The following is a 14255-nucleotide window of genomic DNA, read 5'->3' as shown; positions in this document are numbered from 1 at the left end:
GAATATAAGAGCAGGAAGGTTATGCTGGAACTGTATAAAACGCTGGTTAGGCCACAGCTAAAGTATTGCGTGCAGTTCTGGTATCTGCATTACAGGAAGGATATGATTGCACTGGAGGGAATGCAGAGGAGATTTACCAGGATGTTGCCTGGGCTGGAGAGTTTTAGTTATGAGGAGAAATTGGATAGATTGGGGTTATTTTCCCTGGAGCAGAGGAGATGGTGGGGGGGGGGGGGGGGGGGGGGGGGGTGGAATACATGATTCAAGTGTCTAAAATTATGAGGGGCATGGATAGGGTAGACAGGAAGGAAATTTTCCCCTTGGTGGAGGGATCAATAACCAGAGGACATAGATTTCAGGTAAGGGGCAGGAGATTTAGAGGGGATGTGAGAAAGATTTTTTTCACCCAGAGCATGGTGGGAATCCGCCTGAAAGGGTGGTAGAGGCAGAAACCCTCATAACATTTAAATAGTATCTGGATGTGCACTTGCAATGCCATGGCATACAGACTGTGGGCCTAGGGCTGGAAAATGGGATTAGAATAGTTAGGACAAAAATAAAAATACCTGGAAAAACTCAGCAGGTCTGGCAGCGTCTGTGAAGAGAAGCACAGTTAACATTTCGAGTCCGTGTGACTCTTCAACAGAACGAAGGAAAACTAGAAACGGGGTGAAATATAAGGTGGTTTAAGGGGGTGGGACAAGAAGCCTGACGGAGAGAAGAGCAAAACTTCTTCAAGGTAGGCACTCCTTGAAGAGAAGTGGCAGTAGTTAGGTACCTGTTTGACGGGCACAGACTCGATGAGCCGAAGGGCCTTTTTCTGTGCTGTAGACCTCTGTGACTATGACATTAACAGATTTTCCCATTCCATAATGGCCGTCTAAGAACTTGGTCCTCATTATGGATGGTGTTGCGCCCCCATAAACAGAATTTAACTCCTCTACACTTAATTCATAAACAATCATTTCCCCCTGGAATCTGATATCAAACAATTCGCAAACCTTTTACAGTACTATGTCGAAATGAAAAATTCCAATCAAAATAACTGACATGATTGTCTTCAACATCGTACCGCTGGCCTTTTGGCTCATATTGCAAAGGGGCGACCGTTTTATATTCCATACGAGGTTCCAGCGATGCATAGTTGGGATCTGACTCCTCATGATGTTGTTTCATCTTCCTCACAGCCCCCCTGTCGTACTGGCCCACCAGCTCGTCAATGCTGTCAAAGTACTGGTTATTGTAAAAAACTTTCTTCACAGCCCACTCTGAGATATTTGTGCTGCTGTGATCTATCAGAACTTCAAACCCCAGAGGATGCATAAACAGACCGCTAACGTTTCTCAGAAAGGGAAACCAGGTTTCTCTGTCGCCAGGTTTGAAGCCGCGAGGGGCAGAGTCTAAATGAATCAGAGCTTTCCCGTCGGATCCAAAACTTTCCCAAAGAAGCCGAGAAGCTTTCTCCAGTTCCATTCTCGAAACGATCTGTTCATATTCGAAGAGTGTTAACGGTCTGGAGTTAAAGCTGAGGTTCTGGTATCGCTGGGAAGTAATGTCCTTATGGTGGGCTGGATTCGGAAGGGGTCCCACGATGTATTCAGTTATATTGGGCTCAGTTTGAGCACCAAATATCACCACAGCTCTGGCTTCCCTCCTTGGCTGATTTTCGCCCTCGTCTAAAAACTTTAAGTCATCCCTTTTATGGGGGATTTGCAATTCGATCATGTAAATGAAATTATCGGACGGAAGTGCTTTATTGCAATTCACCAGCTTCACCCCGAGTTTCTGTTTCAGGTACATCAGAATGCTTGTCAGCTCCTCTTGCTTGAGATCTGCAAACACGTCGTTCCGATGCACCACTTCATGCTCGAAAAGATGCACGCAGTTCGCAAAGATTGACGATTTCGAGAACCCCACCAGCAATATCCAATTCAGGGCTATAATCGCGACCAGAGCTACCGCCAAGAGGACGAAAACCTTCAAATTCATGGTAAACAGAAGATGCAGATGCAGCCGACCTGTTTTCAATACTTCTCCGGTAATCACTGAAATAATTGGCCACTGCTCCTCTCGCTCTAACACCTGGGGTCATCCTCTCGACTATGGGTCTGGAATGTACCTTCCAGATTGCTCAGTAATCCAGGCTATTTTTCTGAGGGTTTAACTGTTCGTTGCCATAATGAATATAAATTCTCAAACCACCACATTTCGGGTGCAGTATGGAACAGGAACAGCAATACCAACTTTAATAAACATCTAGTCTTCAGTCAATTGGATTCACTCCACGTGATATCAAGAAACGGCTGAAGACACTGGTTATTGCAAAGGGCAATAGTACTGAGCACTTGTGCTCCAGAACTTGCAGCGCACCTAGGCAAGCTGTTCCAGTACAGCTACAACGCTGGCATCTACCCGGCTATGTGGAAAATTGTCCAGGTATGTCCTGTACACAAAAAGCAGGACAAATCCAACCTAGCCAATTATTGCCCCATCAGTCTACTCTCCATCATCAGTAAAGTAATGGAAGGGGTCATCAACAGTGTTATCAAGCGGCACTTACTGAGCGATAACCTGCTCACTGACGCCTGGTTTGGGTTCTGCCAGGGCCACTCAACTCCTGACCTCAGTACAGCCTTTATTCAAACACCTCACTAATGTGAGGTGAGAGTTGCTGCCCTTGTTGTCAAGGCCACATTTGACTGAGTGTGGCATCAAGGAGCCCTGGCAAAACTGGAGTCAATGGGAATCAGGGGGAAAGCTCTCCACTGGTTGGAGTCATACCTAGCACAAAGGGAAGATGGTTGTGGTCGTTGGAGGTCAGTCACCTCAGCTGCAGGACATCACTGCAGGAGTTCCTCAGGGTAGTGTCATCAGCCCAACCATCTTCAGCTCTTCATGAATGATCTTCCTTCCATCATAAGGTCAGAAGTGGAGATGCTTGCTGATAATTGCACAATGTTCAGCACCATTTGTGATTCCTCAGATAGTGAAGCAGTCCATGTCCAAATGCAGCAAGACCTGGACAATATCCAGGCTTGGGCTGACAAGTGGCAAGTAACATTCATGCCACACAAGTGCCAGGCAATGACCATCAAGAGAGAATCTAACCATCACCCCCTGATGTTCAATGGCATTACCATCACTGAATCCCCCACTACCAACTTCATGGGGTTGCCGTTGATCAGAAACTAAACTGGACTAGCCATATAAATACTGTGGCTACAAGAGCAGCTAAAAGACTAGGAATCCTGCAATGAGTAACTCACCTTCTGACTCCCCAAAGCCTTTTCACCATCTACAAGGCAGAAGTCAGGAATGTGATGAGTGCAGCTCCCACAAACTCAAGAAGCTTGTCACTGTCCAGGATAAAGCAGCCTGCTTGACTGGCATCACATTCACAAACATTCACTCCCTCCATCATCGACACACAGTAGCAGTAGTGTGTATCATTTAAAAGATGCACTGCAGGAGTTCATCAAGCCTCTTTAGACAGCACCTTCCAAACCCACGTCCACTACCATCTAGAAGGACAAGGGCAGCAGATAGATGGGAACACCACCACCTGGAAGTTCCCTTCCAAGTTACTCACTCCTGACTTGGAAATATATCACTGTTCCTTCACTGTCGCTGGGTCAAAAATCCTGGAACTCCCTAACAGTACTGTGGGTGTACCTACACCACATGGACTGCAGCGGTTCAAGAAGGCACCACCACCTTCTCAAGGGCAACTAGGAATGGGCAATAAATGCTGGCCAAGCCAGCAAAGCCCACATCCTGTGAATGAATTAAAAAAAAACTTCCAGTTGATCTGGACAAGAATTGTTTACAATACCAGATGGGAAGGGGAAAGAGTTTAAAAAGCATACAGGAGGTAAGCTCAGTGACATCTTTGCCCTCTCCAGGTTCACCCTGCCTCCAATTCTTTCTCAATTTTCTTGTGTAGAAGAAAATAGAGATCACAAGAGAAAGAGATAACTTAAAAGATTTTGAACCTAGACAGAGGACAGGGAGCAAATATTCGGAATTTACATTCCTCAAGTATTTATTAAAAAATTGTACTCTCCAAACCTCGATAATTTAAGCAAAATTAGTGCCTCTGGTGATTAACACGATGGAATTCCTAGAGAGGCAAAAGAATTGAAAATAAACAAAATCTCAGGGACAGATGGTATTGATCCTAAAGTACTATTATAAAGAGATTATTGAAGCATTGACAATTATAAAGTCACTGAAAAGAGAAGAGGCACGCTTATTTAAATGGGCTAATGTGATGCCACTATTCAGAAAGGATGTTAGAGCAGATACAGGGAGTGATTTGCTCATCAGTCTTACTTCAATCCCATGTGAAATAAAGGAACGGATAAAAGGTTAAGGGTTACCTGTACAATACAGCCTCCTTGATGACTTTGAGAAAGCAGCAAGTAGTTGACAGCCGAAAGCTGAATGATAGGCTGTACCTAAGCTTTCAAAAGGCATTTGGCAAAGTCTTTTTCAGTTACATTCAAACCTGGGGATTCAATATAAATGTAAGGGATGGGTAAGAAGCTGGCTGAATGGTAAAAGCAACTGGAGCATTTTTAAAACGTGTCCTTGGGACACAGCATCCCCAGTTGCCTTGAGGCGATTAAGAATCAGCCACTTCACGTGGGACCTCTATCCCATGGAATCATGTGAATACCACAAAGCTGCACAATAGAGGCATACAGGTTTAATTAAGCTACTGGGTTCCCCAAAGTGTAGGGTGCAATCGATGACTCTCAAATAGCATTGTGAACATTTGCAGTAGGAAAGCTTTCATTGTCTACATGGATCTGGATGGGTTCTGCAATATAACTGTGAGCACAGTGGTAGCTTGGAGCATGCTGCATATTTTTGCAGTCCAAAAGGGCTTAGGCAGGGAGAAGCCCCAGGAGATGGGCTCAACTGCTCAGGGGCACAAGATCATTGACAGAAAGGAGCATTATGAAGGCTGGAAGGCTATTTACTCAGTGACGGCTATAAGGAGCATCAGAATGCACCTTATCGTTGAAGCATTCTCATCTGTTCAGCAGCCTCCATTTGTTTCATTTGCCCTGCCTTCACAAAAATTCCAATTCCTTAAATGCAGTATTCTTCCAAGAATCTTACACCACATCAGGCCGCTTTGGAACAGATTAAAGAAGAACAATTTGCATTTGTTGGGAACTTCTAACTGTAAAACATTCCACTTACTTCACATTTGCTGAGCCAAGGATGGAGGTATCTGCAGGATTGACCAAATGTTCGTCAAAGAGCTGTGTTTCATAGAAGGCATTAAAAGAAGAGAGAGAGGTGGAGAAACAGATTATTTAAGAAAGAAATTCCATCAATTGGGTCTAAGCTTCTGAAGTCATGGTTACTGCAACTGAACAGCTGAAGAAGTGATGGTATACATGATATCTGAGAGATAACAAGCTTGATAGTTGAATGTAGGGTGTTTTAGCAGTAGAGAAAGTTACAGGGTTAGGATGATATAAAGTCTTGGCATGATTTAAACACAAGGATAAGGATTTTAAATTTGAGCTTAAGAATGTACATCACTGAGGAAAAGAATGGGAAAACGAGACTAATATGGGATAGGATATGGGCGACAGAGTTTCAGTTGAGCTGAAATTTGATGACATTGTATGGGAGACCAGCCAGAAGAATACAAGAGCAGCTGAGCCCAAAGACAAGATGAAGATGCAGGGATGAAGATCTCAGTTTGCCGATGCACTGAGTGAAGGCAGAGGCAGGAGATGTTAGGAAGCGGGACAGAGGCTGTCTTTGTGATGGGGAGGATGAGATCAGAAGCTAAGCTCGGGATTGAAAGTAAATCAATATGGAAATGTGTGGTTGGGAAGGGAAGAGCAAGAATGGCAATGATATGGATTTGTGCTGGCAGCTGAATGTGATGGGTTTGGTCCTCTCAGTTATAAAAACAAAAAAACTGCGGATGCTGGAAATCCAAAACAAAAACAGAATTACCTGGAAAAACTCAGCAGGTCTGGCAGCATCGGCGGAGAAGAAAAGAGTTGACGTTTCGAGTCCTCATGACCCTTCGACAGAAGTAGTTCTGTCGAAGGGTCATGAGGACTCGAAACGTCAACTCTTTTCTTCTCCGCCGATGCTGCCAGACCTGCTGAGTTTTTCCAGGTAATTCTGTTTTTGTTTTGGTCCTCTCAGTGTTTGGTGGGAGGAAATTGTGACTCATTTGAGGCTGGATGTTGGACGACCAGCAGAGGAGTTAAAAGACAAGGTGGAGATGGGATTGTATGTCATCAGGGCACATGTAACCCCATATCTGCGGGAGATGAGATTAGGCAGAAAGGAAGATCTATGCCATTGGCAGCTTCCTCAGCATGGCATGAGTCACTTTTTTGAAGTTTCCTGCCATGGATACAGAAATGTCTTTCTTTTGTTGCAGTTCACCCAGGGGTCTCTCATTAATTTTTTTTCTCTGCTTCTTTCCAGTGTCCTGCCCCCTACATTTTGTGCCTCTGCTAGCACCTCCAATATAGCAAATTGTCACAAATTCTCACATTAGCCAAATATTACAGCTGACATTCAATTCAGTCTTGCCTTAAGTATGTGACTTAAATGCTGTGTAAAGGAATACAGGTGAGAAAATATGGCTATAATGCAAGAATATGAAGTTAAGAGTTATTTCCCTGAAAACTCACAGTGAGTATTACTTCTGTTTTTAAAAAGTCAGAAACAACTCGCAATGACAAATTGAGGCTTAGTCTCCTTCACAGCAATGTGAATCCACTGATAAGAGAACACACACCCAAATATATTTTTTTACTAACAGCGCATAAAGCATACAATGCAAGCACTGATAACTAAAATCACAATCAGATAGAAAAAATATAATGAAACCATCCTTTGACCAGGGAAGTGTTTGACCAACATGACTCTTAGCCAGGCCTCACCTTTCTGGACAGGTCAGGTCATGAATTCATGGACTTTAACAATTATATCAATTATAATGAGTGGTCTTTTCAACAAAAAATAGGAGATTAATAGGGGTGGCCTCATTACGACCAAAGAAATGCCTCTCTATGTAAAAAAATAATTACTATAAGTATCTAAGGATAAGTCAGATACATTAGATTGGTTTCACGAGCTAAATGAATCTCACTTGCTTGGAGATTAAGGAAACTTACCTTTAATATTTGATGGATATCCTTTTTAGACTATTATCCCTGTAACAATTAAAGCTTAAACTTGGATTCCTTATTAGAAATAAGACTCTGCTATTTTTTTCTTTTTCTAGATCTATTTAATGTATTCCACTTAGGCATTGGATTGCATGTTCGTTCTTTAATAAACTTCTATATATTTTAAAATTTATACAGTTTTCTGTATCAATAACTCGAAGAACCCAACTCTGCATTCTCTTTTGCAGGGGGAATACATACTGAGGAATTTTCAGCTGGACTTTTGTAATACCTGGAGAAATTATAACCTGGCTGTAACTTATTTAAAAAGGCTGCCCAGAGGAAAGTAACAATCTTGACTGGCTTTTTTTTTCCCTTTGGGGAGAGATTGATCAATTCAGCAGACCTATTTAAGTGCCTTTGAAATCTGGCTTTCTCAACCTGAGGTTTAAGGCAGTTAATTGGGAGGTACTCCTGATCTAGAATAGCTCCAAAAGGAGCTAGGATTGTAATACACTGTAGTTGCTCCCAACCATCTGCATTCTTCTGTAATTTTGTCTTATCTAAAAGTTGCAGCAGTACATGCATCCCCTGTCTCCCATTTTTAGTTCAGTACTTGTGTGTTCTCTGGGTGTTGCACACAGATGCACCAGAGGGTATTTAAATGAGCAGAATCCCCGTTCTGAAATAAAAACAGAAAATGCTGGAAATGTTCAACATGTTGGGTAACACCTGTGGGAGAAATATTGAATTACTGTTTCAGGTCAATGACCTTTTTACAGAAGTGGAAAAATTAGAGACATCTAAGTACAGAGCCAGGAAAATAGGGGAGGGGAAAAAGTGAAAGAGGATGTTTGTGATAGGGTGAAAGGCAGAAGGGATGATGGTGCAAGACATAAGAGGATATGGTAATGGGACAAGTTAAGAAAAAAAAACACGTCTAGAGGAGGCGTAATTGTGAAAAACAGAAACCAACTGTTGTCTAAAAACAACAAATAGAAAGGCAACAAAAAACACAAAGAAGAAATGGAACTGAGGCTTTGATTGTAAATTGTTGAACTCAGTGTTCAGTCTGAAAGCCTGTAAAATATCCGATCAAAAGATGGAGCTGTGCCTATGAAGTTATGAAGGCTGGTCTTTACTCAGTGAGCGGCGATACTAACCTGCAAAGAGAAACTTAAATGTTCTGCTTTTGCGCTCCAGTGTTGAGCCTTGCCTATAGGAGGTGCATATTAGACAATCAAGGTGCATTTTTTAAATATGCATGTTGACGGCCAGGCTAATCTTCTGGAGCGCACCAGTGCAAATCACTCTTCTCCTCAAGAGTTTCTCTTTGACATTCAGTAATTAGATTGACAAACTCCCTCTCGTAGTTAAAACAAGTGAAAATGGTGGTTTAGATTAGCTCAATGTATTGGGAAAATGTGTTTGATAATACAATAGTAAAATATTAAATGAGAATTCATAAAATAACACTAAAAGAGATGGAAAAACTCAGCAAATGGACCTTAGAGATTTAATTGGCGTGATGACTGTTGAATAATAACAAAAACAAAAAGAAAGGTTATGGAATGAAACTCAATAAATCATCCAGGGGGCTAATGAATCCAGCTCTACCTTGCAACCGCTTTTCTATATTGTCAGATTGCTTTTCCAACGTTCAGTTTCGGATAAATTGCCATTGCGTTGGATCCCTGCCATAGGCTCCATATTTTTGCCATTGATTTAATCCATCATCCCTTTCACTCTCTTCACCCCATGATTAGCAGCCATGCTTTCAGCTGTCTAGGACCCAGCCTCTTTGAAATGTCCTGGGACATTAAAGTGTCTTGATGCAGGGTGCAGTTGTTGTTCTATGACACACTACAACTCTGTATAGTGCTTCAGCTAAAGCTCCCCGGACAAGAGCCAACACTCACTGAAACTACTCATGGGTAAAGGCTGGAAGAATGTTGGAAACCAAGGCTAGATTAATTATCCAAGTTCACAAGCCTAAGGCTCCTGGGAAAATGATAGAACTCAGTTGTGACGGTTATTGAAGGTATTGCTCACAAGATGTGAAAAACCTTATGTATACGTTTAGTGACTTTTTTCCTAGAGATTTTTTACCACTTGATATTTAATTAAAGAAAAGGCTGTTCTCAGGGTGTAAAGTAGATCGGGACAGCTAACAACCTGACTGATCACGGGCATTTGCAAAAGGAAAAATAAATGAATTGAATGGTTGTTAAAGTGCTGGTTAAAGTGATGGCAGTTCTTAAATGAATGGAAAGCAGTAACTTTACATGTAGTGATTTCGTTTTAGCGTCTAAGAAACTTCAGCCATTGGCTGTCAGAGACATCCCCATGCAATAACAGATTTCCTTGCTACGGATGTAAGACTTTATATAATTTAGAAACCTATTTATTGCTCTTTCCGGGTTACCAAGTATATTCAACAACAACGACTTAAGAGCTGTAAGACTAGTGAGTTGCATAGACTCAATGACACAAGTTCGGGGCAAACGACTAACAAAGCATAATCGTGTCCATAGATATAACTTTTGGATACAGAGACAAATTTAACGAAAGCGCTTATGGACTTTTGAAGTCCGCCCGGGACTTACCTGCTACATCCAAGTCAGCCTTGAAGTGCACGAAATGAGTGTGAATATTCCCTAACAGGTTCTCTTGAAGTTTTGCTCCATAGGTAAGTCCGTCGTCAAAAAGAACCGAAGTTAGCGCATATCCTGTCGGATGGATCTTGGTCTCAATCACCCCATTGTTGTGGAATATGTAATCAAACACAAAGTCATAGTTCCCCATGGTTGATATTGACCTGATGATCAGCACGCTGTCGGATAATCCTCCATAAGAGGGGCCAGTGTACCAGCTTGAATAGTGACGCCTTAGGGGCATCTCTCGGTTTTGTTCAAAGATACAAATGGAATTTCTGATCCTCTCGGGTTCTTCACTTTGCATTAAGTGCAAGGTGTCCATGAATGTTGCAGTATAGGGACAGTCCACGCCTCTCACAAGTTCATTAGCACAGTGTCCTATTCCATAATGGCCGTCTAAGAACTTGGTCCTCATTATGGATGGTGTTGCGCCCCCATAAACGGAATTTAACTCCTCTACACTTAATTCATAGACGATCCTTGCCCCCTGGAATCTGATATCAAACAACTGCAAACCATTTACAGTACTATGCCGAAATGAAAAATTCCAATCAAAATAACTGACATGATTGTCTTCAACATCGTACCGCTGGCCTTTTGGCTCATATTGCAAAGGGGCAACCTTTTTGTATTCCGTACGAGGTTCCAGCGATGCATAGTTGGGATCTGACTCCTCATGATGTTGTTTCATCTTCCTCACAGCCCCCCTGTCGTACTGGCCCACCAGCTCGTCAATGCTGTCAAAGTACTGGTTATTGTAAAAAACTTTCTTCACAGCCCACTCTGAGATATTTGTGCTGCTGTGATCTATCAGAACTTCAAACCCCAGAGGATGCATAAACAGACCGCTAACGTTTCTCAGAAAGGGAAACCAGGTTTCTCTGTCGCCAGGTTTGAAGCCGCGAGGGGCAGAGTCTAAATGAATCAGAGCTTTCCCGTCGGATCCAAAACTTTCCCGAAGAAGCCGAGAAGCTTTCTCCAGTTCCATTCTCGAAACGATCTGTTCGTATTCGAAGAGTGTTAACGGTCTGGAGTTAAAGCTGAGGTTCTGGTATCGCTGGGAAGTAATGTCCTTATGGTAGGCTGGATTCGGAAGGGGTCCCACGATGTATTCAGTTATATTGGGCTCAGTTTGAGCACCAAATATCACCACAGCTCTGGCTTCCCTCCTTGGCTGATTTTCGCCCTCGTCTAAAAACTTTAAGACATCCCTTTTACGGGGGATTTGCAATTCGATCATGTAAATGAAATTATCGGACGGAAGTGCTTTATTGCAATTCACCAGCTTCACCCCGAGTTTCTGTTTCAGGTACATCAGAATGCTTGTCAGCTCCTCTTGCTTGAGATCTGCAAACACGTCGTTCCGATGCACCACTTCATGCTCGAAAAGATGCACGCGGTTCGCACAGATTGACGATTTCGAGAACCCCACCAGCAATATCCAATTCAGGGCTATAATCGCGACCAGAGCTACCGCCAAGAGGACAAACAAAATCTTCAAATTCATGGTGAACGAAAGATCCAGAAGCAGCCGACTTGTTTTTGATTATCGTTTCCAACTTGGGGGTAACACAAATCCATATGTTTTATATCTGAAGGAAATTATTTGCGCTGATTGGTTCCAAAGGTACTGACGCCGGAGATCCGCGTTCTCCAGCTGTTTCTGGAGTACTCTTCGAGATTTTAACTGTTCACTGTCTTCCTCAATTTGGCTCTTAGCCCATCTGAATTAAAGCTAACAACATAACTCTTTCCCATCCTTTCGCGTTACGGTTTAATTACATTTTGCATCTTTGCTGTCAGTGAGCAAGGTCTTTTTAGGTGTTTATTTCAGATAGGAATTAGGGAGAGTTACAATCATTTTTTTAAAAATTGATTTTCGTTGTGACATTTGTTTGGGCAGTGAATCGGTAACTATTTTCTCCATCATTTTTAAACCGCCGCTCAGGCGCAATGATTGACAAAATCGCATCAGGTTGGTCTCTCTATCTCTCCGCCCCCCCCCCTCCCCCCACACACACCTTAAACCAGCTTATATTTCAACTCTTTCTTGGACTCGAACTCAAGTTCTGTCGAAGGATCATGACGACTCGAAACATCAACTTTTTTCTTCTCCGCCGATGCTGACAGACCTGCTGAGTTTTTCCAGGTAATTCTGTTTTTGTTATGTGTTATACTTGGCGGTGCTGAAGCCATACACCTGCATGAGGAGGGCCCTTGGCTCCACGAGGTGACAACAAACGGATATTAAAAGGCTGGAGCTAATGGGAGAAATATATATATATGTAGCACCCTTCATGACCCCAGGGTATTTTAAAGTGCTTCACAGGCAATTAAGCACATTTACTGGGCGAATTTACATGTGCACGGGAATATCCTGTCAACAGCAGTGAGATAGTCACCTGTTGATTGAAGTAAAAATAGAGGAGGGGGCTTGGCGTCACACCTCTGTAACATTGCCCACCTCTGCCCCTGCCTCAGCCCATTTGCTGTTAAAACCCCCATTCAGGCCTTTTTTTTGCCTCTAAACTTGACCATTCCAATGCACCCCTGACCAAGCTACTATCTTCCACTGACCAAGCTACTATCTTCCACTCTCTGTCAACTTGAGGTCATCTAAAACCCTGCTGCCCAAATCAACAATGTCCAGGAGGTAAAGCCAAGGAACATATTGCTTTGAGAGCAAGGAAATTCCTTCTGTCCCATCTACTGGCTCTTTAAGCAGGTAATGATGAATAATTGTCACTGGGCGCTAGAAAATAATGGACTGGGATGCCTCATGCCCACTCATTTATTTTGAAGCACTAATGAGACCTGAGCCCAGGAGCAGTGAGATCCTGCTGTTCTTCCCTCCAGTGCTGTCTGATCAGACTAGGTACACTGACTGCTCCCAATTTTCTGCTTCCACTGTACTGAAACTGGAAATATATCCTATCAATACATCTGGGCCAGTGTGAAAATGTGGCATAAAGCATGCATAGTCATAGTTCCACAGGCAAAGTTAGGTAATTATTTGGTAATTTATTGAAAGTTTTACATGTATAATATGGATTATATAGGAAACTGTGAATACAAATGTCTACCATTTCCTACATTATTCTAACATCTGCAATGTTTATGTGTGAAAATACTTTCCTCTAAATGTTATATTGTGTTTGTTTCCCCAATTACAAAACTCACACTACATATGACCAAATCAGAGCTCTATCATATGGTTTTCTAAGATTAATTTATTATCTTCCAATTAACAGTGGAAGGGCACCTGTATAAACATGGAAAATGAGTGTGCAGATGAAAGGCATGACTTCCCCATGGAGCAGTCAGTTAATACAAGTTTGGAATGCAGATTATTAACAGTGGAACTAGAAAAAATATAGATAAACATAATTGGCATGGAAATAATGTTGAAACATTTGGAAGTAAATAATTTACACAAATTAAAAAGGGGACAAAGAGAGTGCCATATGTATCCCTCCCTTGGGCCTCATTTGTTCTGGCACTACTTGACAGATTGCTTGCCAAGTTACCACAGTTCTCTCTTTTAATTCTATTATTTATAGATTCAGGAGGCCAGATGTTAACAGTCAAAACCATTTTGGGTTTAAGGCCCACTATTCAGGCTACTAAAGCCCTATTATGGCAGCTAGAAAGTTGTGCACAGTTCCAGCTGGAATGCATCCCGGCAGGTGACTAAGGATAAGCGAAAGCCATTATTTTTTAAAAATGTATTCATTCAAGGGATGTGGGCACCGCTGGCTATATCAGCATTTATTCCCCATCCCTAATTGCCCTTGAGAAGATGGTGGTGAGCTGCCTTTTTGAACCGCTGCAGTCCATGTGGTGTAGGTACATCCACAGTGATGCTATGGAGTTCCAGAATTTTGACCCAGTGTCAGTGAAGAAATGACTATATATTTCCAAGTCAGGATGGTAAGTGGCCTGGAGGGGAACTTCTAGGTGGTGGTGTTCCCATGCCTGGCCTTCTAGATGGTAGTGGCTGTGGGTTTGGAAGGTGCTGTCTAAGGAGCCTTGGTGAGTTCCTGCAGTACATCTTGTAGATGGTACACACTGATGCTACTGGACATCGGTGGCGGAGGGAGCGAATGTTTATGAATGGGGTGCTAATCAAGTGGGCTGCTTTGTCCTAGATGGTGTCAAGCTTCTTGAGTGTTGTTGGAGCTGCACTCATCCAGGCAAGTGGAGAGTATTCCATGACACTCCAGACTTGTGCCTTGTAGGCTGTGGACAGGCTTTGGGATGTCATGAGGTGAGTTACTTGCCACAGGATTCCTAGCTTCTGACCTGCTCTTGTAACCATAGTATTTATATGGCTAGTCCAATTCAGTTTCTGGTGAATGGTAACCCCCAGGATGTTGGTAGTGGGGGATTCAGTGATGGTAAAGCTATTGAACATCAAGGGGCAATGGTTAAATTCTCT

General features: G+C 42.6%; 1 protein-coding gene across 1 annotated transcript in view; it reads right to left on the bottom strand.

Moving 5' to 3' along the window:
* Nucleotides 1-11378, bottom strand: part of LOC121294040 (membrane primary amine oxidase-like) — a 30154-nt gene extending 18776 nt beyond the window's left edge. Inside the window, exon 1 of the mRNA XM_041217556.1 lies at nucleotides 9767-11378. Coding sequence (XP_041073490.1) covers nucleotides 9767-11324 — 1558 coding nt within the window. The 5' untranslated portion in view covers nucleotides 11325-11378. The remainder of the gene's footprint in view (nucleotides 1-9766) is intronic.
* Between the last annotated feature and the right edge of the window lie 2877 nt (nucleotides 11379-14255).

The sequence above is a fragment of the Carcharodon carcharias genome, chromosome 23 (assembly GCF_017639515.1).
Source record: "Carcharodon carcharias isolate sCarCar2 chromosome 23, sCarCar2.pri, whole genome shotgun sequence".
In the NCBI taxonomy this organism is placed as follows: Eukaryota; Metazoa; Chordata; class Chondrichthyes; order Lamniformes; family Lamnidae; genus Carcharodon; species Carcharodon carcharias.
This window is presented reverse-complemented; position numbering and strand designations above follow the sequence as displayed.